Source organism: Agelaius phoeniceus, chromosome 11 (genome assembly GCF_051311805.1).
Source record: "Agelaius phoeniceus isolate bAgePho1 chromosome 11, bAgePho1.hap1, whole genome shotgun sequence".
NCBI lineage: Eukaryota > Metazoa > Chordata > Aves > Passeriformes > Icteridae > Agelaius > Agelaius phoeniceus.
The window spans coordinates 16,446,659-16,471,030 of record NC_135275.1 but is presented as its reverse complement, the minus strand read 5'-3'; the positions used below and the strand labels follow the sequence as shown (position 1 = coordinate 16,471,030).

The 24,372-nt window shown below is 39.5% G+C and overlaps 1 protein-coding gene across 8 annotated transcripts in view; it reads right to left on the bottom strand.

Moving 5' to 3' along the window:
- ATXN7 (ataxin 7) overlaps positions 1-24,372 on the bottom strand; it is an 87,301-nt gene that overhangs the window by 28,320 nt on the left and 34,609 nt on the right. For 7 of the 8 annotated variants that reach the window (XM_077184369.1, XM_077184368.1, XM_077184370.1 and 4 more), the window contains one exon: positions 8,222-8,326. The exons of the other annotated variant lie outside the window; for it this stretch is intronic. In XM_077184369.1, coding sequence (XP_077040484.1) covers positions 8,222-8,326 — 105 coding nt within the window. The remainder of the gene's footprint in view (positions 1-8,221; positions 8,327-24,372) is intronic. 8 annotated transcript variants of the gene reach the window in all.

Genomic DNA, 24,372 nt, shown 5'->3' with positions numbered 1-24,372 from the left:
ATGCAAAGCTAAAAGATGAACTAAGTGCACACACATGCATGTATCCATCTCTTCCCTTGATGCTCAGTGCCTGATAAAGCCAGGAGATGTGTCTCAAGAAGGACACATTCTTGTGGCCCTCACCCCCCACCAAAATGTGCAAAATCCAAGAACATCACAGCATTACACAAACCACATTAATAGTATTGCTGCCAAAACATTGAGAGAGGAAAAACTTGTGAAAAAGCTTTTGTTTGTTTTGCCCTGTTTAGCCTCTCCTCCTTTCTACCACTTTTACCCCTTGTTACAGAGAAATAAAACCACCACTGTACCTACTTCATTCTCGCTCTTCCAAGGTCATTTTGTCCTGCCTTCCTTATTTATCTTCCTCCTTATTGTCTTCATCTCTTTCTTTTTACATGTATTTTACTCAAGTTCTTTGTTTTACATTTCCCTTTTTAGCTATTCCCCAGTGTCCTCTCTTTCCCCTCCTCGGACACACACAGACTGCAAACCACTTAATTCCAGCTGTGCTGAGGCAGCCCTGCCAAAGCTGGGCACCACTGCCCCAGGCAGGTACTGCAGAGCCAGCTGTACTGGGTGCACTGGTACCTTCACAAGAAGCAATGTAAATGATGGTTACTGATGGGATTTCCTATCTGTCCTATGAAGTTGTGCTTGCAGAGAAAAAGAGACCATCCCAAACACAGCAGTTGTTCAAGAGTCAGATGCTGGGATGAGAGGGTACTGTCTGTTCAACTGGAAACTATGTACTTCCATTGGGGGGGGGAAAGGCAGAAAACCAACCAGAAATTATTTTCTTCATGACAGTTCAATACTCAAAACAATTTTATAAGCTTCCCAGAATACTCCTCCCTGGAATCACAAAGTGCTGTGGTATTCACTGAGGTTTGCAGTTCTTGGAATAATCTACACAGTTCATGAGAACACACTTCTCCCCAAAAAACAAATGAGAAAGTCCTTATAAATAATTCATCTGCATGTGGTTAGCTTTTGAAATTAAACTACTACTAACCCCACCCTCCAACACCAAGTTTGTATCTCCATGGCTCTGACACATTCCCATCTCTCCAGAATGGCAGAAATTAGTCTTTTTTTTTTTACTTCAACTTGGGCTTCTTCTGCCTCCCCAGCTCTTACACAGGTTGCAGCTCTGTTCTCCTGCACCCAGCTTAGGGCAGTGTGCCAGAGCCTGCATGCCCATGGCCTGCCCTCAGTGTGTGCCACCTCCCCTGGCTGAGCTCCAGCCTGGAGGAGTGGCTTAGGCGGTAGAAAGAACCCTTTTAGCTGAGAAGGAAACCTTCCAAGGATGTGGATCACGTAAGCTGATGCAGAGTGGCCTTCCCTGACCCTGCAGAAAGTCAGGAATGATGGCTGGGAGAGCTGTGTCCTGCTCGTGACATTTCCTCTCACAAAATGAGTTCTGAGTGATGAAACTCAGCCTTGATTCTAGATCAGTTAAGTCCTCTCATTGTCATTTTTTTGTCACTAAACCAGTCATTTTTAATTGTAGACCTGATGCAACTATCCCACCTGGCTACCTTCAAAGTGAAGCTGTAGTCATATACACTCAATAACAACTTTTTATTGGAATTACTTGTTCTCTTTGGATCTTATTCAAATCTATTGATCAACATGCTTTCTCCCCCTTGCTGAACTAGTGTTTCTGTGATAGTGAACATGGCATTGCTTCTTCTTTTCCCACCAAAATAAATATTTATTTTTCTTTCTTTCCACTTGTTCTTCCCCATCACCATTTATTTTGAAAAGAGAGCAGTCAGTCCCAGTGCCCAAACAAATACCCAGCAAGGAGATCACTATAAAAGAGCAGGGTTCTCATGAAACCCTTGCATAATTTTGTATGTTAGACTAGTTTTAAGTATTTTAACATTTCAGTAGGAATAGAAAAACTATACTCTCTCTTCAGCCAATATTAACCCAAAAGGATTTTTGCATCTAGATCTGCTATGGCAAAACAGCATAAAATTAATTTCACATTAACCAAAGGTAAGACGAGCCTAAAGCACATCAAGCACTTGAAGTTTGTAGTATTTTAGCGCACACATTGCTGTCGAGAGAATAACATAACTTACATGGTAAGCAGTAAACTGAATAATCAGTATCTCCTAAATCTGAAGCTGAATGTCACCTTTTTTCTTAGCTGATACTTAAAAATAGCTTTATATCTTCAACCAGAGCTTGACAAACTCATGTACCCACAAAAAAGGAGGAAGTTGTACTAGAAAACTGCCATCAATTTCTCCAACAGACTCCCTGTGCTTTCAGGCAATAAACAAAGACCACAGCCATTCTGTGTACAAAAATAATCTTCTGCATGTGAACAGTGTGTGATGATACAAGTAACCACAGAACTGAACTCCACCACTCTGTAAAATCTGCATGTCACATTTGGTATTCAGCTAATGGCTTGGGGGTGCACATTTCAAAGCTCAAAGTATGTTTACTGAGTTTCTTTCCACGTTATTATAATTTCTTATTTAATTATGCATTATTTAAAAATGACTAAATAGCCAGCTGAAACTTTTCCTTCTGAAACGAATCCTGTGCTGACCTCTGAGCACATTCCCTGCTATATGCCAAGATGATTCTTGCAAAAGCTACAGAATTTCACAAATTTCTACTAAGAAATTAAGCTAGTTGTTGCTGGACCCACAGATTAAGATCCAGCTGCTGGAACTTGGACTGTGTGGAGGACTGTGCATTTAAACAGAAGCTGCCAATGATAATTTGTTAAAACTATACATTAACTGGAGCAATAATATGCCAAATGCCACCTGTGCATGTTTGGCAATATGCTTAGCAGATTGCTCCAGCACAGCTGTGACATACCACAGAATATTCAGGTTTATTTTGGCTGTTACACTTCTACAGAAGATCACTGATACCCAAGAAAATTCTTATGATTTATAAAAAACCTTTTTGCACTGCTTTAAAAAGACTTTAGTGAACAGTGGACATTAATTACTGAAACAAATTGCTTGCTGCCAAAAGTATGCAGGCCACAATGAAGACTTATCCCTCCAAAATGAGGATGAGCTCAAGCAATCTCCCACGAGAAAAAAAACCACACACTCAAAAAAAATATCCCAAACCAACCCAAAAACCAAGCAACAACAACGCAGTCCTCAGGTCCAATGGCTTTGGAACAAGATTCAGTACATTCCTTTCTTTTCTTATCAGCTTCAAACGCTGCCTTGTACAGACACTTTGACTTTGTAATCCATGAATTCATGCTAAACATACTCTCTTATTCTACTCTAAACAAGCAATACATGCACAACAACTTAAAAACATTAAATATTGACAGATTTTTCAGAACAATTAGCTGCTGCCAAATTTAACAAAAATACAGTAGGACAAATTTATACTCAATTCATAGTGTGAGAAGAACCCAAACATGTAACACTGCAGGGACTGTAATACTTAAGTTATGTATGATACACATCCAAAATACATCAGCACACCAACAGAGATAGTTAACAGATCATTTTTCTCAATTAAAATCACAAGTATCCCGTGCTCTCTCTGAATCCAGGCACTTAACACCAACACAAAAAAAAATCCTTTAGGACTCTCAAAGTGGAGACCTATAAATGAAAGGTGGGTGTGGGCCCTGGCTGAGGGAGGAAGGGCCTCGGTTACACAATCAGATGAAGGAGAATCATAAAAGGCAACAGACTCAGAGGATGGTCCCAAGTAACCAGCAAACATCTCTTTCTCTACTGCCAGGATCTGCCCTCCAAGTAAAAGGTTGTGTGATGCTCTATTCCAATTCCACAACTTCCTAGAAACCACAACAGATGATGGGCATATCTGTACAGTAACCCTGCTTCTGATTCATACACTTCAGGTTTAAACCTGCACTGATTGGAAACCAAAATGTTTAAGCAATTCCCCATCAGCTTTCAGGACAGCAGCAGCAGGCAAAGCTCCCGGTTGTTGCTCACCTTTGCCACTGTGCCAAACCCATGGAAGTTAATCAAAACACTTGGCATAGCTTTTTAATGACTCAACAGCCCAACACACTATCATCATCTCTTTCCAACATGTACTGTATTCACGGTTTTCACAATCACTACATGAGTCACAGGCACTCTCAGTGTAAGTTTTACAGGTAGCCTTCATTATTACTGCTGAGAGTTTAACCCTACTTTGTATTCATGGAAACTAAGGCACAGAGAGGGAAAAAAAAACAGGCAAAGTTAGAAGGAAGAAACCCCACAGATGTCTATGCTGATGCTACTTTCACACTGCTGAGCTCTCTCCTAGCCACAGAGCAGCCCAGCCAGGGCAGAGAAGCAGCTCTCATTAGCCAGGAGGCTGATAACCACAGGGAGATGAGATAAACCCGTGGAACAGCTGAAATGCCAACAAAAGGTCACACAGCCTGAAAACCACGGCACTTCAGGGCTTCCACGAACAACCTGAAATAACTGTCACAATGGCTTCCTCAAAGAGCAGCCTTTGGGGGCAGCACAAGAACTGTATCTACCATGTCTTGGGGGAGGAAAGAACAGAAATCAAAGGGAGACAGGCACAGCCCACTGTCCTGAGGAGTGAGACAGCTGGCACACCATCACCCAGGGTGTAGAGAAATACTCCTGCAGAAAAACACTTTCTGGGAATGGGTCATCAAGATAAGTGATCCCAGGTGCTTCACCCACAAGACTCAGTGCCTGAACATTTTATCTTTTTTCCATCTTTCGCCTCTGAACTGATCTTGACTCATCTAAGGAAGATGCTGATACCATGAAAGTGCAGCCATTCACAAAGCAGCAGCAGGAACAGGAGCAATAAAAGGGCTGCAATCACTCGCCTGACCCCCACAATGAAAACAGCTGTGATCTGACAGAACAGAGGATTTCTCTTGAAACAACTTTTCCTTGGCTAGCTTGCTCCTGCCCCACCATGTCCCCAGCAGTGCTGCCACCCTAAGCCAAGGGCTTTATAAAGCCATTGGACTGCACTGCCAGTTACTGTACACAGGCTGGAAGGAACACCACAAGCTGACTTCAGATATCTCATTATATTGGATTGCTCTTAAAAACAAACCTGCACGTGGTGTTATGCATACCAGCTTTACAAATCAAGCATAGTACACATATCAACACCACTGAATAAATTATTAAAATGGAAATTCATAGCCCAGACATATGCTTGGATTGCCTAAACAAGTAGAATTTTATTTTACATTAGTATCTCTTCTAGTCAAATGCATGAAATAGAAAAGAATCAGTTAGATAAACAAATCTGTCATTTGTATCAATAAAGTATTTTACTAAAAAGGTTATATATTCTAATTAATAAGAATATTAACATTTAAATTATTTCTGACTACTTATGGTCCAGAGAAAAAAGCCAGCATATGTCCTGCAAAGCACTTTCAGCCTACCTAGTTAAGTAGTTTATCACAAATATGCTTTGGAAGAAATTAATTAGCTCATTAGGTTTAACTAATAGTTTATTTAGCTTTCCTTTGACAAAAGCGACATTTTAACAGATCATATTCTACTACTTCAGAAAACAAAATTTCACATGACAAATTTCAAAGAACACCAAGTACAGCAACACACACCACCAGGAGCTATAGAATATTTTAACAGATGAATACTTCTCTGGCAACAATTAAAAATAAAAGATCCTAAGAACATAACAGAAAGATACATTGATGGACTGCAACTTTTCAGAATTTTTCAATTCCTGAAATCATACCATCAATAAAAAATTTAATTCAGGGTGAACTGACTGTGGTGAATCCAAAGAGTGCTTTACCTTCTTGTTATCATGATAACACACTTTTTGTTTTAAAATAACCATGTTTTAAGGACTTCAGCGATTTCCTTCTCCTGAGCTATACTGTTTAAAAAAATAGATAATTGTCTGGTAATCAATCACCTGCCATATTTATCAGCTTTCATATTTAATTTTCTAAATTAAGGGACAGCTGTGAAAGGATTTAAAAAATGGGAAGGCTGATAGAAGGCTTTGAGAACTAGTGCTACACAAAAATCACCAAGTCAGCCTTCTTACCTTTCTGAGGCTATTAGATTGGCAAACTAAGGTCCCTTAATGACATTCACCCCACCCAAGCCTGTTTTTCTCATCAGAATGACCCCGCCTGTTTCCTCTGCACGCCACAGCCCACGCCAAGACTCTTCATTGTTCAGAACAAGCTTAAGAAACACTAAGAATAACCTCATCATTTCTATCCACTCCTTCTGCACTTCACCTGAAGTATGAATCTGCCACTGATGTAAGGCTTGTATTAGAGAAATTTTCCCATTTAGGGACCACACTTCTATAAAATGATACAGAATGGAAACATTATGTTAGTATTTATTACGACTTTTAAAATTACTTTCCATACCTTCATTGTGCAGTTCCCTGTTCACTCTTTGCCTCTTAAATTGCAAACAGTGCTTACAGAAGAGCTGGAATTAACTTCACATAACAAGTCTAACAGCAGTCCAAGCAGCATTACAAGATGCCATGTTTCCATGACCATACTCAAGACACAATGCTGCACCTATTCAGCTCCTGAGCTGCTTCTGCCACCTGTCCACAGGGACAAACACAATGCTGCTCTTCCTACCAGACACCTGCTTGTCAGACAGTGTTTGGAAATCACCTGCTCATTTCATAAAGACAAACTTAAGTGTCTGCAGCTACCCACAGCTCTCCGTCACTACAATATTACTGACCTCAAGATGGAATATTCAATATGCCATCCCTCAGAACTTGGTATCATCCAGTCCTCCCCCATAAATTTATTTTTATCCATCAGAATCGGTTTAATATGATATTTTAGAAGGAGTTGTTGGACATCTTAAGTTGATATTCAGTGACACATGAGGAATCTCACTGGCAAGGGGTAGACTCATTCTTGGCTAGTGGAAAGGCTTACAGCGACCAGAACAAGAAAAGCAAGAAAAGATGGCCTTCTCTTCTTCTGGCTCCCAACAGCTCTGGAGACTTATATCCACAAAACCATGGGTTTAAAAAAAATTATTAGTACAGCCATCCACAGAATAACAAGCAAACTATTGAGAATTATGACACAAAACCTATTCAGGTTATTTTCTGAGTCACGCTGTGTGACACAACTGCAGGATCCAGCAGCAAGGGTAGGGCTGTATAATCCATAAGGCAATATAACAAAAAGCCACGTTAGAGGGAGAAAGGATAAGAAGTTCACCCTCTGCACAGTCAAGAAGGCCCTTCTCCAGTCTCGAGGAAGCAGAAGTCACCTTTTCTTGCCAAAGCATTGGATTATTTAAGGTGCACAAAAGGTTATCCCTTTTTCTCACCCCTAGAAGAGGTTCCCTGCCCATACCCAGCTTATATCCTATAAACACCAAGCCAACCAGTAGGGGCACTGGCCTAGAGAAAAGAGAGTGTACAAATACATGCACACACGGGGAGGAAGGATTAGTTCAGAAGATGTTTTGTCCATCATGTGTATTAGGAGTTGATCAGAAAACACCTCATGAATTTCTTAAGAAACAAAAAGCTGGATTCTAAAAACCCTCTTATCCAAATATTTGCATTAAATTGTTTGAGGTTAATTTCTAGTCTTGAGAGGAGCATGGAAAAGCAGAACTGCCAACCACCTCCAGTCAGGCTTGGAGGAAGTAAGCAAGCATTTGAACTGGCACAGCACTTCACATTTTCTCAGTCCTCTCTAAACACTGGCCAACCAACACAACAAGAGCTTCCTTATATAGTTTATATACAAAACCACTGGACCAGTAAAACAAATACAAATTAATAATTCTGAAAATAAATAAATAAGCTTACTGGCTATTGGAAGCTTACTGCATTTTATAAATTTCTCTGTAAGTTTAGCTTTCATTTCTAGTTCACACTGTACCAGAAGCCATGTAAAAATAATCTGTATAAATACACAAAGAGAAATGACACACAGAGACACAAACACTACACATATTGGCTGTGAAATACACTAGATATGTCATTTTGAAACTAAACTGTAGCTATGCAGCATTTCAAGAAAACAAAAAAATAAAAAACAGATCTTTATGTAACTGCATTAAAATGTATAAAATTATTAAATACAGGTTATGTTCTTTGACATTTTTTTATAATTTAATTATCTATTTACCATCAAATTTTAAAAAAAAATTGCCAGGCTTAATCCTGATTTAACCTCACCCTTAATTATTAAAAATAGTTAAGCACTTACCATAATGTGATTGAAATGCCTGTGGTTTTACGACCTGATTACAGTGGTTACACATCACCAAATAGAAATCATCATGAGCCGGGCAAAGACCAAATATTGGCATATCTAAAAACAAAAAGACAAAATGGCATCTCTCAGCTGCTGACAATTATAGAAAAACAGTTTAATTACAGAGCCATGACACTAGTGTTGAATCAAAATTTTAGAGACATTTGTATCAAATTTGAAAATGAGGGAAAAAAAGAGCATGTAATGCAATAGATAATTTTGTGCTGGAGTATTACAAAAGCAAAAATCTTACTACAAAGATAAATGTAAAATGAGTGATTACTTGTAGAAAACATCTATTATAAAACTGATTTAGGACTGATTATTTTATACCAGATGCAATAATGCAATAAAAAAAGACTGACTTCAATTGAGACAAACACCACAGAAGAGGGGATGTTTTATGTATTCTGAAAAGGGCTTTAGATTTTATTCCAATGTCATTAAATGAATTCAAAAGTGAACTTCATTTGCTATTTAATTTTTTTAAACCATTTTAAGCACACAGTCATTCACCGGGCAGAATTACATGCCTAATGGTTTTATTTGTTTAACAGTGCATTATAGTCCAGCCATCTGCTGCCAGAGATCCATGGAACAGCTACACAGGAGACAGAACCAGAGATAACAGTATGTCAGAGCATGTGTGGATTGCAGAGATAACACACATACTTGGAGACTTTTACAAATAAAATTAGTTTCTACAATTTTACTTTGAAGAATACAGTTTATTAAGAATATATTTAACAGTTATAACTGCATTCAGAGACTACTGGAGCAATAAATTCAGCATTCACTACAAAACTTAAAGGTATATTACATTTATATAACTAAAATGTTATTCAATCATTTAAAGACAAAAAATGGAAACTGCAAACATAATATGTGGCTATGGATCTGTAACACTATATAAAGGTTAAAAATTGACATAAGCAAACTTATTTTCTTATAAAAACCCTCAAGTAATAGATTTATCTTAATAGAAACTTAGAAAATGAGTTAAACTTGTTTACTTTTGTGCTAGAACTGACCCCAGAATTTTTACAGCTACTAATTTGCCTGTGTATACTTATAGCAACATCCACTGCTTTGTCCATTAACAGAACAGAAATTATGAAATAAATTGAGTGTGTTTCACATTAAGTGTGCCATGATTCAAGGTAACTGCTCAGAGAAAGACACCATCAGCCCTGTCCACTTTGTTTCTCACAGACAGAGAATATATCCACACCAAAACTCCTTCCAGAATTAGTATGTATCTTCATCATAAAAATTTCAATACTTTTATTTAGAAGACATAAGGTTTATCCCACATTTTCCACACATCTTCCTAGTGCTACACAAAATTAAGCATGACACCTGCAATAACAGCACCAACTGGATTTTGCAGTTGGATGTCAATGCAATGACCAAAGACATCTAACTTGGCTGAGATCACAGTTACCCTCACCTAAATCACAGACACTTTTTCACAACTGAGGTTACATCAAATAAACATCTCATCTTGTTTGCACTGTAAGTAGCAACTCTTGTTTATTTATTTATATGATATTTATTGAAAAAAGCATGAAATCCTGTGACACACCCAACTACTGCAAGCCAGGCAAAATTAGTAAATATATGCTGAGGGGAGGGGGGGGGGAAATCAGATAGGAATAATAAGCTTCTATTTTTCACTATCCACTTTCTGTGATTTAATATCAAGCTATGTACGAAAAGACGCATAGGCTTAAATGTCATTGCTAATATTTCATGCAGGAATATTCCCTTTGGGTATGCCCATGTATCCAAGTTTATACACACAAGCAAATACTCCAGGGTCACTTTCACCAATAGCTGAGGTGAATGGGACAGTGACAGCATGCACTGCCTGATATTTACATTGTTAACAGCCCACAGAGACGCTGCTCCTGCCTGATGCCCACACAACTGTAAATCCACACCCTGGAACCTGTTCCCATAGCTGTGCCTTTCAGACCCTGCTGGATTCTCAGACTTTGCACCAGCTTTACTCAATGCAGGGGGAATTGTTAACAGCAGAGAAGGACTGCAAGATATAGCACTGCTTCAGACCAGTCAGAGACACCACATCGATGTGCCATCACTCTAAGAAACCTTCCATGAATATTTGCTGGTAATACAGAACTGCAATTTTAAATGATAACTGAGACAAATTGACAGAAATTGATGTAAAAATAAAGTGTTTTCCTAGTTCAGTTTGAGGATCCCAAGAAATTGGAATAATTTACAAAGGTCCTTTACACTGTGAAATGCCTTCAGTTTTAGAATCTTAGCTCCAGGTGACAGAAAGCAATGACAATGCCAGGAGAAATACACAAACTCACAAAGGACCATTCTAAGAGTAAAATCACTTGACACAGAGAAAAGAATTTGCTGCACACACCAAATCACAACCTGATTTCAAAGGAAGTCATGCACAAGACTCCAGCCAGATCACACAAATCAATGCAAAAGGTCTTGAACCCCACAGTGGTCTCCTACAGCACTGATACCAGAATAACAACTCAACCAGGGAGAGAGTAGCAAAGGTAAGAGGCCTAAATGCAGTTTAACAATGGCTTTGAAACTGTAAAGAGGTTTGACCTAACCAAGATTATTTAAGGCTACTGGAAGAGACCTGAGCTCACATTTCCCAATCCAGGAGCCTCATTTTTAGGCAGGTAAGCTCTCACATCTTTAATGTGCCCCATGCCATTAGTTGAGCAGGGCAAGAGCAGGTTTCAGGGAAATCTTACTTCTCTTTCTGTGTTCCAACAGGACAAACACCTATGTGGCACTGTTAGGGAGTGACAAATTACCAGGAGTAGGTGATGGGTGCCCAATTTTTCTGTCCCCCTGTGAGCCATTTATCAAAGTTCACATATATTGTGCAGTTGGTATTCTAGCATCTAATACTTGACACCTGAGCCACTTCATGACATGCACATTCTCTGTTTAGAAGTCTAATGAAGTTTCTAGTATTTCACCAGTGTCATCTCAATGCACTGTCACTCTGGGTTTGAAGATTACCTTCTGAAATACTTCACTTTGTAAAGCCTGTGCCTCTCAGGGAAGAGCCTGGCAACTGTGATTCATATGTTCCTCTTTCAAAGCTGGGCTCATTTAACTCTCTCCATCTGGGAATATTTTTCAAGGTCAAACTAAAAATTTAAATCAAGACCTCAAACTTTCCATGTATTTTTCCATAAATACAGTATTCATTGTATCAACATACAGATACTACTATAAGAGCTGTTAGTTACATTAATTCTATTAACACCAGAAAGAAAAACAACTTCATTTACCTCCACAATAGGAAGCCTCTGGACACTGATCTCCAGAATTCACTTCTCCTTTCAAATGTAACTGAATTTTTAGAAAAACAACTTTAAATGATGCATTACTGCACTCTTTACCAAGAGCAGAACAAGCCCATGCCATACACAATTCTGAGATAACTGCATCAGTTGCTGAGCATGTAATAAGGAAAATGCTTCTTACTTGGAAAAGGTCAATGTAGCAGCATTTTCTAACAAAAAAAGAAAAAGCAATAATGGATAATTTGGCATACTGTACATCAAGTAAAATGGAGCTCAGCATGCTTCATCTGGAAAGTTTTCTTACACTGATCTGCCATCTTTTCTTCTCTGAAACACATTGTGGAAACACACAAATGATTGAATATTTTCTTAGAATTTTCAGCATTCTCTTTCAGGACAGCTACACTGAAGAAACTCATGCTCATTAAAACTAACTGTGCCTGCATACTCTCAATCCCTCATTTCTATTACTTAATATCACACATAACAGAACACATAAAACAGGCTGAAACTACCTCAGAGAACAGGCCAGCAGCTTGCATTTAATTACCCACTAGATTTCAGTGACTACCACAGCTATCTATTTTAATTGGATTTTTCTTTTCTAACTCCCCAAATGTATCAAATTTCCTATAAATCTTGTATCTTTTCAGACGGGGACCATTGCACAGTCCATCTATCCTAGTACCTAATAAGACAACATCCCTTCTAGAAATGAAATTAAATATCAACAAAAAAAGTGAGGCTAAGATCCTCTCCAGAACAGCAACTGCTGGAGGAAAAGAGTAAAGGCAGCCTGTGTGCAGAGACCAGAACAGCAGTTTCCTATTTGCCAGAAGTCTGCTTACTGCAATTCAAAGAAGGTGGAGAATGAAAACTGAATCAGAGAAAGAGAAAGCAATACTACCAAGAGGTGAAAGGGCAAAGAACAAACTATCAAGGTTATAACAAAAGAATAGAAAGCTTGATCAAAAAAAGCAAAAGGAGTATGTAAAAGTTCTGCAGAAATATTTTTAAGCCAGAGCATTGCTAATGCTCATTCTCCCCTATCCATTCTCAGCATAAACATCTGCTTATTAAGATAAGTTTTAAAGTCCAAGCCTGATTTACAACAAATATGTACATGCTACTCATCACTAAGTGTAATTTGACAATGGACATTGTAGGCTGATGCCTGATGTGAACAGTAAAATGTTTTGGCTACAAAGATTCACAGAACAGCATAACATGCCTTCACCACTACACCAACCTGGTTATACTTCCAGAAAAATTTTAATCACTATAGTTAGTATTAGATGCATCAAAATCACAATGCCCTACACTATTAAATTTATACTGACAGCCCAGATATAACTCCCTATTATCTTTACAACCTCCCAAACACAGAATTTTTTTTTAGTGGAGTCTGATCCAAATCCACCTTAAGTAAATGTACCAACTTGTATCAATTTACTAGGTTTTACATTAAGACATCAAGGAATTGTTTCAAGTACTATATAAGGAAATTGTAAATAGATTCCATTATTTTGAAATGTTGCCAAAATCTGGATTGTTTGAACTATTTACTTCACAGTAAGTTTAAATTATGTCCACCAACAGCTATCTTGAATACATTTGCTCTGTACTACCTGGGTTTTGTCTTCTCATTAGAAGGTAATTAGTCTTGATCACACTAAGGTAAAAAATATGCCAGTACACCTTGTTTTAACTTAACTACTAGATCTCTTTGTCTAGAGGCACACTTGTAGTAGAATTTTTATTTAAGAAAACACAGCTCTCCACTAACATCTGAGAAATTTTTGAAAAGGGTAAAAAACACCAGAGTTGTAGTAACAAAGTAGTTGACATCTTGGAGGAAAAGAAATTTTGTGATAACTCTCATAATTTGCTTGTAACACATGTCTCAGGTACTGTCAGATCCTGATAAAGTAATAAAAATATTTCTGTTGTTTTACCCTTTATGGCTGTAGTGAACATGTAATTTAGTATGTGAAAGAAGATAAAACCTCCCAGATTACTATTTTTAAGAGTTTGTGATCTGAGGAAGAGGCACAAGGAGGGAGAAGGAAGGCAGCTAACCAGCACTGAGGACCACATGAAACAAACTGTACCAAAACCAGGCAAATTTCAGAGAGAAAGCTCAGCTCTGCTACCACCAGACTTGGAGCCAGCCCAAAAACTGAAACTTCTGCCAAGAAATCTGCACAGCAGGTAAGCAGTAGATTCACTGCTGAATCTATTGCTGACATTAAGTGTCAATACCAGGTATTCTTCAGGGAGAAGGAGAATCTTGGCTGCAAACTGAGGCAGCTACAAACAGCACTGCAATGTACCTTAACTAACCTGGTTATCTTAAGTAAAGCTCTCATCTATTTAAGGTAATATAGGTCCTCATTTTGACTGATATCAATGTTTTATTAAAAAAAATTAAGTGATCCAAGTTAGGTCCTCGAAACTTCCTTTTTATACACAGATACTTCACTTTCTGCAACTAAACCATCATTTTCTAAACAATATCTTCCAAACTATTTTGGAGAAACACTCAAGTGCTTATCATTCATGAACAGATGTGGTTTTGTATATTTATCAATGCTGACGTAAAATTAAACTACTGCACTTTTTTTACTGTGTACCATGCAAGATGATAACAAAAGAAGAATATTTCTAAACACATATTGTGAACAAAATAACTAAACCCATATAGAAATTAGAGTACTCTGGTTTACACAAGTTTGGAACCAAAGCAAGAGATTCTAGCAAAACATACTTGAGGGTATTCTGCAAAATTTCAAGTAATGAACACTTAGGTATTAATAGAACACAAGTATTTTATGAACCATATGTGCAGGCCTAACCAATTTGTGCCTGCAGAGAACATACATATAACCAAATGAACAAAACATAAAATGATCAAATCTACACCCAGAAACACTGGTTTTTAAAAAAATCTCTCCCATAAGGTTTATGCTCATGTTGCCTCAGATACAAAACAGCCTTTTAATACAAAATAAAACAAACCAAATGCACATTCCCATATCTGAGCTGTCTCATTTAGGTTCAGAGGGAAGCACTGCTGAAGTATTTTCTTCAACGTTACCCTTCTTTAAAATTCCTTGCCAACTCCACTCTGTACATTAAATAACTTACATTTCCTGCACATACAGCTTTGGAAGTCCAGCTACTTGAGGGGACATTTGAAAGGCAGAGCACTCCTTGGGTTCTGAGAACAAGTGCATGAACTTTGTTTCACTGGTAGTTGCTGATTGATCAGCTGAAGGAAGGAACAGCTGAAGACTTGATTAACTGTTTTGACTGTGTTTTCCACTTCAGCAAATACAGCAATTACCCAGCATTTTATTGAATCCTCAAACCTCAAAGTTTTGGCTCAGGGAAATGACTTTCAGTTCAAGACCAAAAAACCCCACTATCTGGTTTAACTAGGCACAGGAGCTGCATGACAAGATTTGCTCACTGTCATAAATCTCTACTAGTGTTAGAACACTTGGTTCATCTCTAAAAGGGGTGTCCTCTCTGTTTGGTGTCCTTTCAAAACTCAGTTCAGTCTGTCTTTCCAAAGCTACAGCTCTCTCGATTTTACTTTGCTTTTTCCAAATTCAGATTGCCCTGCTGAAGGGGCAAAGGATGACCTACCTCTTTTCCATAGGTGCAGCTGTGTTGCATTCCCAAAACCCCATCCCCTTGAGCTTCACCTCCAGCAGGAAGGTTTGCTGCAGGCAGCAGCACTCCTCTGTGCACACACAAATCCAAACAGCCATCCTTGTGCAAGGCTACTGGCACAGCAATTCCCCCAGAGCCCTTCCTCCCTCTCTCTGCCAGGATGCAGATTGAAACACTAAATTTTAGTTCTCTAAAATTTAACAGTTCTGGGAAATGTCTGTGTCTTTTATCCAAGGATAAAAACTGAGCAACAGATACCAAAGAGAAGTGTGTCATGCACACGTGCACCTGCAGCCTACTGCACAGCTGGGAGTTCTAATTTTAGGCTCCCAAGATTTCAATGTTCCTGTAATTATATATAAAGCATATTAAAGTAGACATCTAAGTATTTAGTTAAATTCTTTGTACGTGAATTCATCTGCACACAATTAATTTCTTTGAAAATTGAACACAAAACGCATGTCAAATTCTTCATTCAAGCTATTAAACAGGTTTTCTAAGTTGATGGTACAGAATAATAAATAATTTCAGTGAAGAAGCTTACAGAAGATTGTCTGTAGAAAGACTGATGAGTAAATTTCTCAATGAAACACAAGGAGCATATTTTAATCTGAAAAGCTTTATAAGTCTCCCCACTCACATCGTATCCTGTTACATCAATTTTTCATCAGCAACTTGAATGAAGTCAGTCATCTGCAAAAACCATTCCCATTTACTTTTTAATGAGTTTTCAGGCCTAAAGATATTTTTAATTTCTCCAACCAATTTGTATATTACACAAATGTTGAACACATAATTTGTCATGTAAGATATCTTCATTCAAAGTCATGCATTATTTTTAGTTGGCATGATCTCATAGTGCCACTGCTGTATTTTGGGAAAGCCAACAAACAATTATTTATGTTTTTCTGTAAAAAACCCAAACAATTCTAAAATAGCTTAAGGAACCCTCAAAAATTAATCGAGTTTTGCAATTATGACACAAAAATGAAACTGGATTCAGGGAATAAAAACCCTATAATTTGAACAGTAAAATTAAAATCTGGACTAAGCTATTATAAAAGTGTACACAGAAACACTTCAATTATTATGCAGAAAACCTACCATGAGGGGGGAGAAAAGTTCTGGATAAGCCACTAGTCAAACACAGCCTCAATTAAACTGAAATAAATCACCAATAGAATATTCTAAAATGTATCTTAAGTCACAGCCTGAAGCACACTGCAATTATGAATTGTTCTAACATCAACAGGTTTGGTATTTTTCTCCTGTTTCACACACAGCACTCCATGTACTCTGCAGCAGCTGTACTTCTGGAGTAGGAAAAAGGAAGTTTGTTTTATTTAAACCTAAACTCACAGTTTACATAAAGCTGCAGAAGTATTTTGATACGACGTGACTGCAAGGGGTGAACGTGTTCCAGGCTTCTCAGCCTCTCCCATCTCCTACCTAGGCATGCTTTTAAGGGAAAACAAACCTGGTCAAAGTGTGGCACTTTTGCCACTTTGCTGACTGTCCACATCCAGCCCTGTGACTGGGGGCTGGCTGCAAGTCAGTAACTGCCAGAGCACAGCAGTGACAGCCACTTCCATTTACACATTTTCTTACTAGTGGGAGCTGGAGGAACACAATGTGCCTGTGACTACATCTCTTGTCATAGAACACTCCAAAATTTAGCAAAAATTTTTTCCCTGCTACCTGGGACATGCACAGTGCTCATCTTTCCACCTTTTCCCTCTCTTCCCTGCTGGCCACAGCCCCAACTCCTGTGTGACAGCAGCAAGGTGTTAATTCCTTAACTGTGCAAAGACAACACATCTTTGTGCAAAGAACACTGAGTTTTCACATTATGCACATGATACCTGAGGGAGCAAATCAGCATATTCAAAAAAAAAAAAAGTAAGGAAAACAACACACAAGGACCTGTCAACTGAATTGTATATCAATATTTTCTTTTATTAGGCAAGCCAACTACCTAAAACCACCCCACCCCTGCCACTCCCATTTTCTCCATGCACTGGAACATCCACCTCAAAAATAAGACTGTTTCAATCATGCCTCATACAGCCACAAGGAAACTAATGCCTGTTGATCTTCACATACCAGCTTACACTTCCTCACTCCTCTCAATTTGGCAGGCACTATTAGTTTTTTCAGTACAATTTACTTCCTTTGCTTTGCAGATTTACTGGGACTTCATTTGATACAATAAAATAAAAATAATGTAAGTTGCACAGCAACAGGCATATAAATGTACTATAGCAAAGAAACCCCAACAGCACTGTGATAGTCAATAAGATCAGAAGATAAAGTGTAAAATAAAATAGTGTTTTTGCTGTTATAGTGCAGTAAACCTATTTACTAACCTACTTGCTATGTATTTGAACACACATGTAGTTACACACAGTATTTTGAACCTGGCTATTGCATACCTTTAGACAAAGAAATGTGACTTTTTCAATTATCTAGCTGAGGAACTGGTAAACCCTGAGTCTTTATGTCTTACAGTTGATATATTCCAGCACATACAGAGCTACTGTCGTCAGAGATTTCCTTCCAAGAGGGGACCCACCTGTTCAGAAGGGTTAGGCTTTAAATCTGTGCTAGCTGCCCTCTGACACACAGTTATATGAATTAAATAGGTAAGCAGGGAAAAAAAATCAGGCTACACATTCACAGAATAAGGTCAGTAATTTCACTGCTGGTTATTTGTGATATAACACAAACACAGTTCTGCCTAAAACATCTTTGTGGAAGTGAGTTTCTTTTATTGCTATGGAATTTTGAATTGTTCTAAAGAAGAAATTTGGGGTTTGCCTTTGCATGTCACCTACCTCCTCTTTAGATTAAACCCAATGCTATCCTTATTCCAAGATGTATTTCTTCACTGTTAGGAGATATTTGCCTTATTTTTGGATCCTGTCTTCACAAAATCTTCCAAAATTCCATCTCCAAATATTACACATAAAATACATGATATGTGTGTTACAGAGGAAAAAAAAAGACTTTGAAAACACTGGGTGAACAAATTTGCATCAGGTATTATTCTTCCATATCTGGCACTGGCTCTCCACTACTGAAATCACCAATTTCACTCTTCAACAGAAAGGGGTTGGGAAGGACTGCAACTTGGAATATTTTTAAATTAAGATGTATTAAAAAATTAAGATAATTTAGATCATATTATACATGCAGAAGATCTGAAAGGACTGAACTGTTTTAAAGTAATTTTTCTGCTCTTTCATGGTCTGGGCCTCTTTAACATAACCAGAACACCAGCCCACTTGTGATGCACACAGAAAGTAACACCTTCAGCAGAGCATAATAACAGCAAAGGAGAAAAGAATTTGCTCAGACTACTTAATGTTTTGATTTGGTTGGTTTGGTCCAACTCACATTTTTGACAGATACTTCTAAGACTACTTCCCTCCTCTGGTCTCTCTGCAGGTAACAGTACCCATCACACTTGGGAAGAAGGTATTGGATATGTATGAATGCACCTAAACACACAGTGGGAGGTGAAAAAAAGAACTTTTCTCCCTTTCTTAGGCCAGATAGGGAGCAAAATGCTCTGCTCTAAGGAAAACTACTGAAACAGGCACCAGCTTTAATTTGTAGACATCTCATGTCAAAAAGGACATAAAACCAATAAACTTTATTATATAAGCAGCACCACAAAGTGATCCTTATGCAGATTCAAGATTAGACATATTCAGAGCACAATTGTGCAATAAGACACAGGCAAGTGTGTCTTGTGTGGTGTCCTGCTCCCCCAGGAAACCCCCAGACCTCAAGTGGTGCTCCTGATGCATTGTGTTACAAGATGAAGCCTATTTGCAAAGGGGAAATCACAGAAGACACATGGGGTCAGTATTAAGGAACAGGCACAACAGAGAACACCGAGTTGGTATTTCAAAAACACACAGAAAAGGACACTTCAGAGCACCAGTCAACTGCCCCTGGATGACTCAGGATAAAAACAGTAAGATTAAATAGACAACAGAAAACTCAAAGGTAAACAGGATCCTTTGATATTTTAACAAATTTGTAGAGTTTACCACCCTCCAGTACACTGAAAACAAATAGAACATCCACCTTCCTGAAGCAGATAAAAGATAACTACTGCAAACATATCCAGGATAACAAAACCACGGTTTACAACAGAGGCAGATCCTCTGCCAGGCACAGCAGTTGTACACACATGACTTTCAGGACCCAGGCTGGGATCTTCAGCTCAGGCTCACTGGGAGACTGAGGCAATCTCTACTGGTGCCTATCCAGGGTAGGCAGGAAGCCAAAGCTGCTGCTGCCAAACTTGTTGATCCAGTCCTCCCTGCGCTGGCCCACAATGCACTGCTTTGGGTTTGGAAACGGCTCAAAAGCTTTTGCTTCCAGCAACAGCGTGGAACACGTGGGGAAAAATGCCAAAGGAGTCCAAGAAAGAGCATTGCCAGGCCACCATGACAGTAGGGACACCCCAAATGCTCCCGTGAGTCAATGGCATCACCCCGGGCACGGCGATGACAAACGACGCCACGCTCCCTGCAAGGCCTGGGTCACCAAGGGCAGGAAAAGTCCTGGAGGGATTAAATTATAAATAAAACTGCTGATGCTGCACCCTACCATCATGTCTTCCTATTTCATAATGAAGAGCACCATCTACCCAGGCTGTGATTTTTGCCCTTTCCTGGGACAGGGCCCTTTCTTCACATTGTTGTGGCTATCCATGAGAATTTTGGATGGTGTCAGCAGGAGGACAGAGAATTGCACTGTTGCACAGAGAACCCTTTTTGCATCCCAAGCAGTTGTAAACAAGCCTCAGATGAGACATGTTGACAGCACACTGAAGATTTTACTCCTGTGCTCTACCCTGAGGATAAAAATAGTTTTCTTATCTCCAAGAGTATCAAGCTAACACTTCAGATCATTAAATTCAGGCCACAAAAACAAGAAAAGAAACTTACAAGTTTTATTCCAGCAAATGACACAGTGGTCTGTGTCCCTACGTTTCAGGGCACAAGGTGGGAGTCAGGCAGAACCAAAAGGAAACTTCATAAACAAGGACTGATGTGTTTAGGACTTCTCCAAACACCCCATGGAAACAGTGGTGCTGAAACAGCCAGGCACAGTCAGCTGGTGTTAAAACAGATTCTACAGAAGAAATATCAGACAAGGAGAGGGCTCTGTCCAGCCTAGATACAAACCATAATCAAACTGTATCAGGTACAGCTCAGACATTGATATTTCCCCCTAAAAATCTCACAACACAACTGGTAGAAAAAGTCTTCCTCAATCACTTGGCCACAAAAAGCCCCAACCCCGTATTTAGGACAAGAATTATAATCACATATTACATTGTCTTTGGTAGGTAACACAGATATATTGAATTTGGCTTAAAACTTCTCCTCTGTAAATTACAAACTACAATGTAGAACAGAAGTTCCTTAACAAGCCGGATTTGTAGGCAGTTGATTTGAGTAACACAACTTCACAGAAATGAAAAACAAATTTGCTTTTGGGAATTCATCTTTAAGTACTTTTATGAAATAAATGCTGCCTATTAGGAAATTAATTTAGGCCTTTCCTCTCAAATACTTTTATTTAGTACCAGTGAGAGCAGGACAACTGCCATCTCTCTTAGCTGAGCAGAACAGACACATTCAAACACAGATTCTATGTTTTAAAAAACATATTATCTGAACATCTGTGTTGGTTTTGCACAGCCTGGTTTTTGGTAGTGGGGGGCCACAGAGGTGACTTCTGTGAGAAGCTGCTGGAAGCTTCCACCATGCCCAGCAGAGCCAGTCCCTGATGGCTCTGAGGATGGACATGCTGCTGGCCAAAACTGGGCCAGTTACAGAGGCTGGTAATGCCTCTGTGATAACAGATTTAAGAAGAAAATCAAAACAAAGTGGGACACAGTTTTTTCCTAGCCAGAGAAGAGGAGGAGGTGAGAACATGTGAGGGAAACAACATGGAGACACCATGGCCAGTGAAGGAGGGGGAGGAGGTGCTCCAGGCACCTGCAGAGATTCCTCTGCAGCCATGGTGAGACCATGGTGGGGCAGCTGAGCCCCTGGGGATCCCCAGGGATGCAGAGATCCACCCCCAGCCCCTGGGGATCCCCAGGGATGCAGAGATCCACCCCCAGCCCCTGGGGATCCCCAGGGATGCAGAGATCCACCCCCAGCCCCTGGGGATCCCCAGGGATGCAGAGATCCACCCCCAGCCCCTGGGGATCCCCAGGGATGCAGAGATCCATCCCCAGCCCCTGGGGATCCACAGGGATGCAGAGATCCATGGGGAATGCAGAGATCCACCCCCAGCCCCTGGGGATCCACAGGGATGCAGAGATCCATGGGGAATGCAGAGATCCATCCCCAGCCCGAGGGGGAGCTGCCCATGCTGGAGTGGGTGGGTGCCTGAAGGAGGCTGGGATCCAGCAGGAGACCCACTGGAGAGAGGGCCCTGATTCCAGGCTGGAGCAGCCTGTCCTTGGAGGATGCATCCCATGGAAGGGTGACCCACACTGCAGCAGTTTGGGAGGGCTGTGTGCCCATGGGGGATTCACATTGCAGCAGGTGCTGCAGGGCTGCTGCTGCTGAGGGTGGAGCCACTCTGGAGAATTCACAGGGAACTGTCCCCCCTGGGAGGGACCCCACGGCCTCACGGGGGAAGGACTCCTCTCCTGGAGCAGCAAAAGAAACCCTCAGTGATGAACTGACCAAATCCCCCAGGCCCTGTCCCCCTGTGCTGTTGGTGGGAAGGAGGGAATGGCTGGGGGAAGAAAAGGTGTTTTAAGGACTTATTTTACTTCTCATTATCTTTGTTAGTAATAAATTCACTTCGTACCTCTAAGTTGAACTTGTTTGGCCCTTAGAGTGTTTTCTCCTGGTCCTTATCTGAACTCATCAAGCCTTCATTAAATTTTTCTCTCCTCAGCCCAGCTGTAGCAGGGGAGGGTGAGTGAGAAACTGTCATGGGTGCCTGGCATTAGGCCAGTGTCAAACCATGACACTATCCTAAATCCCAAAACTGTATTTGTTATAAACCAAAGCCTAGAAAAGCCTTCTAGTTGTCAGAGGCAAGTTAAACTCCTGTAATATATTTCTAGAGTCATTCTAATTGAACAGGAATGAAATAGATAATTTTAATATTTCCTGGGAAAAGTGGAGAAATTCTTTGGAAAATGTATTATTTTGAAAAGTGCTTTCCAAATTATTTTATATGGCTGTCTCAATAATCCAACACCCACACTGTCTGATTATTGGGAACACTTTCTATTCCTTTGACATATCCATCAAAAATACTGCCAGTTAACCCAAATCTTTGCAGCATTTGAGGCTTCTGGATATTCCACACAAGTATAGATTTCTTCTTAAGGGATAAAAGGAGTATTTGGTATGGAACACATTTATGTATACTGTATAAATGATGCTTCTTTCTCCTTTTACCATAATTTGTAACAGCCCTCCAGTAAAAGATAAAGATAAATGATGCTGTAAGTCTTGTTCAGCATAGTAACACAAATTCAAATGGCATTTTCTCCAGTTCACAGAGTTACTAGGAACCACCTCAGGAAGGTTAGAAAAACTTCCAATTTCTATTACCTGGCCTCCTGACATAACTAATTATGAAAAAGGAAATTTTTAAAAGAATACTAAGTAATAATAGTAACAACAACAACAACAACTAGTTCTTACTTGTTTAGTTTTTACAATACACCACTTACAACTGGGCCTGATTTACACTGTGGTTATTCACTGACATGACATCTTTAACACTCAGACATAACCAACACACAAGATCTATTATGCTATACAGTCTTGTAGGCAGACATGCAAAAATCAGATGAGGTTCACTCTCAAAAGATACATAATTAAGCACAGTCCAATGGGTTCTAGATTTCCAGACCAAACACATGATGGAAAATTAAGGTTCTCCTTTAAGCAGCCATCAACTTGTTTTGGAAACAACTTTACAGTTAGAATACAACTTTATTTCACAAGTGTTTCACTCAGCAGAGACAGGAGCTGCTTAATCCAGCATTACTAGGAGGAAAAAAAAAAGATTGTAGAACCACACCCTAGGTGTAAACTGATACAAATTTTCCTCTGTAGTTTTGCCTGAAACAATAGCCAGAGGGTGTAATTTAGGGTATATACACCTTGACAAAGCCATGGCTGTAATATCTAGGGACAGACAATTAAATGTTTGCATAGTGCAGTACCTTTGGTGTCTGTCTGATGTGGGGTTGCACTGAACATGGCTCTCTCCTCTCTCACCCACTGAGCCCCTCAACCTGGGCCTACATTCTCCCTCCAGTCACAAGAAAAACTCTGCTGACTTCAGTGGCTCACAGCAAGATCCCACATCCCCAGGTAACACTTGATAAACCATCAGAACTCTCATCTTCCTACTCACAGCACCTACTATGCCACTTCTGCAGTCAATGAACAAAACCATAGACTGAAAGTTAAATTTATGAAGGGTAAAATACAACAGAATTTGATGTCCATGGAAAGCAAACATCCAATTTACTGTGTATTTATCAAAGGACTTGATTTTCAAATTTAACTCTTTAAAGCCTCCACACTTCATTTTAAGGCAAGCTGCTGTAGGACTTCCAGGCAACTGTATCAGTGAGAAAGCATCCAACCAACTTGCTTGCAAAGAAAACAATGAGAGCTCTAGATTTCAAAGCAATATGGACTTAACCTCAATTGCTCCCTACAGGATTTTAGTCCTTCAGCTCTTTTGTACATATTTTCTTCAGTGCCAGCTGAGAAAGCTGCATTTTCTGTTGCATTACAGACAGTTGATGAAGATTCAAGTCCTGCTTAGCAACAGAAGGAAGAGCAGATCAAGAACACTGCATGTTTTCTGCCTATTATAATCCCCCCAGCAGAAAAACAAGGCATAACCAATTTTCCTTTTCCCCTTATATTACCAATGAAGTTTATCCATGGGCTATGCCAAAGCTATCAGAAGTGGAGAGCAGGGTGGGGGTGAACTTGTAAATAAACCATGTTTCTCATGTGGAACATGTTACCACAAACCAGCTTATTCCACAGGGCTGATGGGCACGGGCACACACAAGTAACT